General features: G+C 41.8%; 1 protein-coding gene across 1 annotated transcript in view; it reads left to right on the top strand.

Moving 5' to 3' along the window:
* Positions 1-10,298, top strand: part of LOC124720493 — a 36,966-nt gene extending 26,668 nt beyond the window's left edge. The window contains exons 3-4 of the mRNA XM_047245853.1: positions 187-365; positions 9,783-10,298. Coding sequence (XP_047101809.1) covers positions 187-365; positions 9,783-9,970 — 367 coding nt within the window. The 3' untranslated portion in view covers positions 9,971-10,298. The remainder of the gene's footprint in view (positions 1-186; positions 366-9,782) is intronic.
* The last annotated feature ends 293 nt before the right edge of the window (positions 10,299-10,591 follow it).

Raw genomic sequence — 10,591 nt, forward strand, 5'->3', positions numbered from 1 at the left:
GACATGCTAGAAAAGTTTTAGTTCATTTGCTTGATTTTTAAGGTATTGCGCAACATTTATGACGTCAGAGCTAGTTACAGCAGACTGGCTGACACACAATGGAAACTGATGTGAATTTATTACAGCGTGAGTAGGCTGCTTCCCTACAACACATATGTACCATATGTATTATCCCCCACATTGCAGCGAGTACTTCTACCTGCACTGCGTGTCGTACCTGTGGGTCGTCGTGCTGGGATTCCTGCTGACACTCATCGTGGGTGGCGGGTGTCGCCTGCGAGGGGGACCGCAGCATGCCGCCGCCAGACCCCGACCTCTTCGTGCCGCCAGTCCGGTGGGCACTGCTCGCGAGGAGAGGGCGCAGGGTGAGTGGCAGTGGTAACAGTGGCAGCACTGTCTCCAGCTGAGCGATGCCCTGACAAGTGATTAGGCAGTCAATTTCATATATAATCTGTTTGGAGACACATCTACTGTTGAATGAAAAGCTGTTTTAGTGGTGGAGTTAATTATGAAGTGTTTCTGAAATAAACCTCTTTCACTTGTATATGAACTATTATGGGAACACAAAAACTTTCGTGATTTCAAATCACATCTTCAGGTGTACAAGATAGGAAATGTACAATGAACATTATGATAAACAGATAGCTATCATGATGATCACCCCTTCCCTGACACCCTTAGTAAGGCCAACAACTTTGCCTCCTACCTCTCCGATGTATTTTCCGTCCCCGATGATCCCCAGTTCGATTACTCCCTTTTCCCGGATATCCGCGATCGAACTGACACCTCTGTCCCTCCCCTCACTCCTGGTTTCCAGTACTTGGACAACATTGCACACCCGGAACTCAATTCCCCTATCACTACACAGGATCTCATTGCTACACTCCGCACCAAACTCTACACCGCTCATGGTCACGATCGTGTCACCTACCGTCACCTTCGTGAAGCTCCTGTCTCTTTCCTCTCCACCCTGGCTAGGCTCTACAATGTAGTCCTGTCCACCGGTTACTACCCCAACCTGTGGAAAACCTCCCGTATCCTCTTGTTCCTTAAACCTGGCAAACCGCCGTCCGCCGTCTCCTCCTACCGTCCCATCAGTCTTACCTCGGTCTTCAGCAAGGTCCTGGAATCTATCCTCACCCGCCGCATCCACCAGCATCTCCGACAGCACCGCCTCCTTCCAGTTACCCAGTGTGGCTTTCGGCCATCCTTCTCTTCCGACGACCTTCTCCTCCACCTCACTCATCTCCTTTCCGACCAGCTTAATTCCCGTCGCTCCACAATCTTCCTCTCCCTGGACCTTGAACGTGCTTATGACCGCATATGGCATTCCGGTCTCCTCTTCAAGCTCCAATCCTTCGCCCTTCCAATTAACTACGTCCGTCTGATCGGCTCCTTTCTCTCCCGCCGTCCTTCCTATGACACCATCCATAACACAGATTCCTACACCTTTTTCCCCTCCGCCAGTGTGCCCCAAGGCTCCGTCCTCTCCCCCCTTCTGTACCGTTTGTACATGGCGGACATGCCGCCGCCGTCACCCCCCGTCCACCTTCTCCAGTTTGCCAATGACACCGCCTTCCTAGCCCTTGCCCCCACCCTGCAGCGCTCCCAACACCTTCTCCAATCCCATCTTGACCAGTTCACCGCTTGGTGCAACCAGTGGTTGCTCAAGGTCAATCCCTCCAAAACCCAGGCGATCATTGTAGGCAAAACCACCCCTTCCTTCCGCCTCCTTGATTTCTATCTCACCATCTATGGCCGTCCTATCGCCCTCACTCCCAACCTTAAGTACCTTGGCGTCACCCTCGACTGTCGCCTCTCCTGGACTCCCCACCTCCGGACAATCCAAGCCAAGGCAAGGTCCCGACTCAGTATCCTCAAGCTCCTCTCTGGCCGTACGTGGGGTCTGGACCCCTCCACCATCCCCCACACCTATAAATCCCTCATCCGCCCTATCCTTTCTTATACCCATCCGGCTTGGATCTCCGCCCCCCCTACAATTATAAATCCCTCCAAATCCTTGAACGCCATGCTCTCCGCCTCGCCTATTGCATCCGTCTCCCCTCCCCCACGCGGATCCTGTACGATCTCATCCCCTTCCCCCACCTCCTCCTTTTCCTTGAAAGGATACGGATCCTGTACACCTCCCGTAAACTCGATCCTCCTCACCCGTCTCCCCAGTCCTCTCCCACCCCCGCCCGCTGCCGCGCCTGTATTCCCACGCACCCACCCGGTCTCCATCTCTCCACCCTCCTTACCCTCTCCCAAGGTGGCTTCCGCCAGCTCCCCCTCCCTGATGCTGTCCTCCTCCCCTCCATCTACCCCTCCTACCAACTGTGATCCTCCCTCCCTCTTCCTGTATCTGTTCCTTTGGGCACCCTCCATCTCTCCTCCCCTTCTCCCCACTCCTCCCCCGGGCCTCCCCTCCCCTGTCCATCTGCTCCTCCTCCCATCTCCTCAGCCATTGGCATCAATGTTCTCCCCTCTCCACCCTCTCCACCCGCCCTCACCCTTCTTCCCCTCTTGGCAGGTCCCCGGACTCGCACACGCTACGTGGACTTTCGCGTGCCGGAGATCATCGCCATCAGTGTCTCACGTGTGTGACGTTGTTTTGTGTTTTTAGTGTCCACCGTCACGCTTCTACGTTCACTTGTGCCGTCGGATTCATCAGTGTTACGTGCGCCGTGTCAACGTGTTTTCAGTGTCGTTATCGTCGAGTGTGAACGGCTCCGTGTTTTTGTGTATCTGTGACCACTATTTTTTGCCCGTCACTCTTTTCATTTTAATTCTCTGTTCTTGTACTGTTATTGTCACCACTATGGCTAAAGAGCAGCGTCGCATGCTGCTGCCAACCTACCTGATTGTTCAGGTGTTAAAATAACAATAAAGAGAAAAAAAAAGATAGCTATCCTAATAACCTATGCTGATGACAACCAATATGAAATACACATCAGTGAAATGTTTAAACCCTGATACAAAAAGGAATGGGAGTCGACAACTCAAAGTAAAGTACTGTTACCCACAACAAGCTGGATGTTGTAATTCAAATTAACAGGTTGAAAACTGAAATATTAAATGTGCACCTACCTACAGTTAAAAGAGCAAAATAACAAAACAAGAAAAGTAAAAGCCCCAGCTAGATACATTGAGCGCCCCTGGTTATGAATCCTCACTTCATACTGGGAAGCTGCAGACAGCAATGCTTCAGCCTGCTCAGTGTGCCAGTGTGTTCATGTGTATTATGGAGGGAACTACCATCACCGTGTATATAGCAGGGAAAGCCACAAACATTTTTATTCAATCTAAATATCTTGGGAATGTTTGAGGCCTCTGTTACACAGCATAATCATATAAATTTGTGGATGTCAGAGCAATATATTTTCTAAAGCAAGCAGCAGATTTCCAACTTTAATAGACAGTTATCCAGTGAAGAATCACAATACTACAACGTAAAAGTCCATGCAAGAAAAATATCAGAGCTATAGGATCTCATGCAAGACCTCATGGAAGAATTACAAAATGTGTGAAAATAAATATATTTACTCTTATATAAATGGTATGCAAATAAATGAATACTTGCTTTCCAATTAGTAATCAATCACACCACTTAATACCTCAATATTATGAACATTTGTTGGCTGCTTTCATAGAAGGAGTAATAACTCCATACACCAAAATTCCAGATTTTATTTCTCAAGTTATTACTCTTTCCATTCACTGCAGTATTTTCAAAAATGACAGTCCTGTGATGCAACTTCCTTGGGGGTGACAATCTCCCATCCCCATGCATCAGTAATTACATAAAGATATGCATTGGACAAACCAGTAATATCACTTTTTATCCACTGAAATAACGCCTTTCCAGCATTTCCATAGTTTTGATATAAGCACGCTGTAGGAATGTCATTTTTAAAATGGATTATTTCTCTGTGTGTAACAATCTCCCTTACCTCACAAAAAAGACTTTGCATTTCAGACATAACACAGACAGAATTGTATGAGGTAATGGAGCAGGATGAAATGTAAATATGTGGTACAGTGGGCTGTGTCTTCTGCTGTGCACTTCATAATGAACTTCAGAATTAACTGAAATGTGTAATAAGTGTAATCACTAGAGATGAAATCAGTGAAGATAGGAGGGAGGTCTCGAAAGTTCTCTGCCTCATATTGAAAAACGTGCATTTATGTTTGCAGAATGTTTTTCATCATAATCTTCTTTAACATTAACATATTTCATCCAGTGAAATTTCATCTTTGTAGTGTACCATTGGAAGGATTCTCTTCCACATCTGGAGTTGCTTCTGTGTTAGGTGAAAAATGCTGATGAACAAGTGTAACTTTGAATTTTAAGAAGAAATGCAAGTCTGAGTGAAACATGCTAGGGGAATAGGCTGAACTTTCATCCAACACTTCACAGTGCATATCTAAAAGTAAATTATGTCAAGGTTGTCTATTTACTGCCATTAGGGAAACTCCATGATATACAGTCACTGCAAAGAAACTTCTGAACAAACAAAGATTACTGCATAATAGGTGTAAAACAAATAGTAGGGCTATAGATAGATGCATAATGAAATGCATTTGGCTGTCAAGTTATCAATTAGTGATGCCTTCAATGACTACCATAGCAGAATATTGTGAAAATGACATTTTACAAAAACCAAAGAAATTCTGTTCCTGTGTAAAGGCTGTTGATGCACAAAGTTAGCGTCCAGCCCTAGCGAATGAGACAGGAACTTAAATTGAGGGTAGCAGAGCAAAAGCTGAAATGCGTAACTACAGTTTCAAATTTCCTTTGCAAAGTAAGACCCAGGAGAATTGCTCCAATTTAGTCCTTGTACCACTGAAAAGATGAATGAAAGAAGTATTGGTGCCAGTGGCGTTAAGAAATGGCTGAGATTGTTAAAGCTGATCAAAGCTCCAGGCCCGATGGAATCCCTGTCAGATTCTATACTGAATTTGTGGCTGAGTCAGCCCATCTTCTAAGTATAATCTATTGTAGATCCCTGAAACGAAAAACTGTGTCCAGTTCTTGGAAAAAGGTATAGGTCACACCTATCTACAAGATAGGTAGTAGAAGTGATCCACAAAAATGTCATCTAATATCCTTAACATCAATATGTTGTAGAATCTTAGAACATATTCTGAGCTCAAACAAAATGATGTACATTTAATAGAATGACCTCCTCGATGCCAGACAGCAGGGCTTTCAAACCAAACTTTCACTTTTCTCACATGACATATTGAAAGCTTTGGATCAAGGAAACCAGGTGGAAGTGATGTTTCTTGATTTCTGAAAAGCATTTGACTTAGTACTGCAGCTTTGCTTATTGTCAAAAGTATGATCGTATGAGGTATCAAGTGAAATTTGTGACTGGATTGAGGACGTTTTGGTAAGAAGGACACAGCATGCTATCTTGGATGGGGAGTCGTTGTCAGATGCAGAAGTAATTTTGGCTGTGCCCCAAGGAAGTGTGTTGGGACCCTCGCTGTTCTTGTTGTATGTCAATGACCTTGCAGACAATATTAATAGTAAAATCAGGATTTTTGCAGATTTATTTATTTATCATCATCCCAATGATCACATTTGTGATGTAGGATTTGTCAGGGGACATTTTAACAACTATATAATATCTTTACAAAATTTGTATCTGTGCTGAATTCATATTAATCTATCTTATGTTTAATACGATGTACAACTAATAAGTGTTTTTATAACATAATTTATTATGCACTGATGTAATTTCATTTGTCACATTATCTTAAACATATATTTTATACAGTTGCGCAGAGATATTCACTTATGCTGTAATAGCATTTGTCAAGCATGTGGTTCTTTAGAACAGTTTTAAATTTATCCTCATTTTCCAGCTCTTTGATATGTTTTGGTAGTGCATTAAAAAGTTTGATGCCTTGATTACATACATGTTTCTGGCTTCAGGTCCTTGTTACAGCTTGTATGTGGACATCTTTACATTGCCGTGTATCGTAATTATGGAAGTCTTTATTGGTTTTCATTTTGTCCTGATTTCTTTTGATCACCAACAGACATTTCAGAATGTATAATGATGGAATTGTTAAAACTATGCAGTTATCTGTAATGAAGTACTATCTGAAACATAGTGGGATAAATATTCAGTTAGATCTTAATAAGATTTCAGTGTGATGCAGAGATTGGCAATTTTCTCTACATGTTCAAAAATGTAAAATTTTGCACTCGACAAAATGAAAAAACTCATTACCCTATTACTATAATATCAATGAGCCACAGTTCAGATTGGCCAGCTCATACAAATACCTGGTTGTAACGATTTGTAGGGATATGTAATGGAATATTCATACAGGCTCATTTGTGGGTAAAGCAGCTGTTAGACTTTGATTCATTGGTAGAATACTGTTGAAATGGATTCAGTCTACACAGGAGATTGCTTACAAATCACTTGTGTGGCTGGTTCAAGAATATTGCTCAAGTGTGGGACCCATACCAGACAGGACTAACAGGAGATATTGAACGTACATTCTGACAGCTATTGAACTATATGAAATAAAATCATCGGAACTTCTGAACGGCTTGCGTTAGGATGTTCAAATTACATGGTTGGCTGCAGGGCAGGATGGGAATTAGTATGTGGGTACACACAGGTCTTTCACCATTTGCGCATGAAAATGTCACAGTACAGCGTGCCTGAGTGTATAGCACTTGTAAAGGCCTACCATACGAGCAATAACACCCCAACTGTGCTCCGAAGGAAATTTGCAACGAGTTCAAGCTGAAGACAACTAGTCCAAGTGTGCTAACAATCAAGAATTTGATTCGCAAGTTTGAGAGAATGGGTTTTGTCATGAGGACAGTGTCGGCAATATCGGTCATCGAAAAAGGCTGAAAACATCGAGGATCCGTGTGCTGTGTTTCAAACCGGCCACAGGAAATTGATCTGATGAGCTGCACAACAGGTGGGAACCAACCGGAGATACTGCGACAAATTGTTGTTGAAACATGCGTCTCTTCCCATACAAAATTCAAACCCATATGCCGTTAAGCCCCAAGGGTACGGAACAGCGGTTGTGTTTCATCAGCAGTATTGTCCACAGAACTGACAAACAGGACTTTGATCTGATTATTGTTCGGTTTAATGGAAAAGTGCATTTTCATTTAGATGAGTCCGTCAATAAGCAAAATTGGTGCATTTGGGGGGACTGAGAATCTGCATTTCATTATCGAGAAGTCTCTTCACCTTCAATGGGTGTCTGTGTGGTGTGCAATGCCCAGTCATGGAACAATCGGTGCCATATCTCTTGCTGGCACAGTAACTACCTAACAGTATGTGAAAGTTTTGCAGGACCATTTTGTCCCCATTATTTAAAGTGTCCCTTATTTCGACAATAAGTGGTTCATGCAAGACACAACTTAACCCCACAGAAGCAGGAGTGTGTTTAATGCCCTGGAGGAGCACTTTGGGGACCCCATTCTGGCTCTGGAGTACCCAGAGGCCACTGGCACAGGCCACATTCCCCTCATCCAGATTCTCTGGATCTGAAAACATTTGACTGCTTTTTGTGGGGCTATATTAAAGACAAGGTGTACACAATAGCCCCAAAACCATTGCCGAGCTGGAAAATGCCATTTCGGAGGTCATCAACAGCATCATTGTTCAGACAATTCAACAAGTCATGTACAATTTCACTATTCATCTGTGCCACATCATTGCCAATGTTGGCAGATATATCAAACGTGTCATAACCTAAATCCATATATCTGTAGTGACATTTACATGTTGAATAAAGTGTATGCATGCCGTAGTTTGTAACTAATTTACCTTTTTTTTCATATAGTTCAATAGTTGTCACCCTGTATACAGAGCAGGGCAGCACAAATAATCACAGGTTTGTTTAATCCGTGGAAGACTGTCAGAGAGATACTGAAGGACCTGAACTGGAAGACTATCAAAGATAGATGTAAAATATCCCCAGAATGTCTACTGACAGAGTTTCAAGATGCAGCTTTAAATGATTACTCTAGGGATATACTACAATCCCAAATGTATAACTCACACAGGGACTGTGAGGATAAGATTAGAATAATTACTGCATGCACAGAGGCATTCAATCATTCTTCCCGCACTCCATACATGAGCGGAACAGGAAGAAAGCCTAATAACTGGTACAATGTTATGTATCCTCTGCCACGCACCTCACAGTGGATTGCAGAATATGGATGTAGATGTAGATATGAATTTCAATTATGTATGACTCAATATAGTGTAAATAGTATAAAATATGCAACATATCTTCTCATTGTAGAAGAGACTGTGATTACGTTATCAGCCTTATTTCTGCAGCAAAGCTCTACAATCCTTCCCCCCGCCTGCAAATACTCTCCTCCAACAATTCATTGCTGCCTCAGGATTAAGTCCTCTCAATCAAACTACTCTTTCTGTCAAGTTGTGCAATAAATTTCTTTTTTTTCCATAATTTGGTTCTGTACCTCCACGTTAGTCTACCCATCTAATCTTCAGAATTCTCCCATAGCACCATGTTTCTTCGCAGAAATCCATATTGTTGACATTTGACTTCTATACGGAGCTGCACTTAAGAAAGATACTTTCAGATGAGACCCCTTAACACTTAAATTTGTGTTTGATGTTAATAAATTTCTTTTTTTGTGAATAATTACCTTCCTATTTGCATTTTACATCCTCTCTATGTAGGTCATTGTCATTTATTTTGCTGTCCATATAGCAAAACTCATCTGTAGCTTTCAGTGTCTCATTTCCTAATAAAATATCCCTGCCCCCTCCTTATTTTATTAGGCTACATTCCACTAGCCTTGCTTTACTTTTATTGGTGTTCACCTTGTAACCTCTTCTGAAGGCATTATCCATTCCATTCGACTGATTCCCCTAGTCCTTTGCAGTCTCTGCTACAATTATGATGTTATCAATAAACTTCAGTTTTTTGTCTGCTACCTAAATTTTAATTCCCTGTCCAAAATTGTCTGTTTTCCTTTTCTATTGCTAAATGTGCAAACTGAGTAACTTAGGATATAGGCTAAAACCTGGTCTCATTCCTTTTGTGTCCTTCAGTTCTTCTCTCTGCAGTCTGGTTTGCTACAACCCTGACTCTTTCTTCTCATGCTTTTTAATTCCTATACCTGTACTCTGGTTTCTTTACAGACTGTAAGCTTGTGCACCCTGAATTTTATTCCTGCTATCTTAGCAACTTCAAAGAGGAGATTCTCCTCTGATTTGGCTTGTATGATTCTTTCCATTCTTCTATAAATAATTTGCTAGAAGTTTGCAGTCATGAATTATTAAACTTATGGTTCAGTATTATCACACCTGTCATTTGCCTTCACACCTGTCACTTGCCTTTTTTGAAATAGCAGTTATAAAATTTTTCTTGATGTTTGTGGGTATTTCACCTGTAACACATGTCTTGAACACCAGGCAGCATAGTTTTGTCATGGCTGACTCTTCCAAGGAGCTCAGTATTTCTGGGGGAATTTCATCTATTTCCAAGTGCCTTGTTTTCGCTTACATCTTTCAATGTTCTGTCCGACTCTTCTCACAATGTCATATCTCCCATATCATGTTCATCTACCGCCTCTGTATATATCCTTCCACATTTCAGCCTTCCTTTCTTTGCTAAATATGAGTTTGCCCTCTGAGCTTTTCCAAAGGTTTCTTTAATTTCCCTTTACACAGCATGTATGTTTCCCACAACCACGTAAACTGAATGTCCAGTGTGTGTGACTGTTTGTTTTCCCTGTTATTGTGTTGCAGGTGCTGATTTGTGGGTTCCCAGCCTGAGACATTCCAGCCTTCTCTACAGAGGCTGCAACAACTTGGTCTATTTATTTTCTAGTTTTGTAAAAAAGGAAAAAATTATAAACACTCAGTATTGCTCGGTTTGCAATAGCTGTGCTTTTTATTCTCAGTTCTCTTCTGTTCAGCTGAATTGCTGCAAATAATGAAGCGCTCCAACTGAAGTTAACTGGTATTGCAATACTGCGCAGTGTAGAAACTTTCACAAATGTAACATTTCAGTGGCCTTATTAAATATGGGCAATTGCTTACCTGGTAAACTGTGAGCAAAAGTATGACAATAATTATTACAATATTGGAAAAAGTTCTGACCAGGAAATCAATAATCGTGTGATGAAGAACAATACTACAGGACGGTGGAGGCATTGGATGGTGTAAAGATGGCTGAATAATATTGTTGAATGGCATAGAAAAGATGCCTCCAAAATAAAACTAGTTGCCTATAAAAGGTCACAGTTACAAACCAATCACAAAATTTGCACCTGTACATTTTCCATCATATTTGCTGCACTGTAATTATTTTTCTAGAGCACATTACACTTTAGAAGAATCTGTCTTGCCAAAGTAAATTTTTTTAAGGTTAAAACCATTTTGCCATTTCAGCTTTAAAATTTTTTTAAATATGAATGTTTCTGTATTTCATCATTCACTCACCCACTGTCAGCTGATTTTTGGCACCTGTAGTAAATTGAGTAATTCGAAATCAAGCTGCATCTGTACTTCACTCTTTTGAATAATGCATCAGATTAAATAGAACTCAATACAAC

This window comes from Schistocerca piceifrons, chromosome 11 (genome assembly GCF_021461385.2).
Source record: "Schistocerca piceifrons isolate TAMUIC-IGC-003096 chromosome 11, iqSchPice1.1, whole genome shotgun sequence".
In the NCBI taxonomy this organism is placed as follows: Eukaryota; Metazoa; Arthropoda; class Insecta; order Orthoptera; family Acrididae; genus Schistocerca; species Schistocerca piceifrons.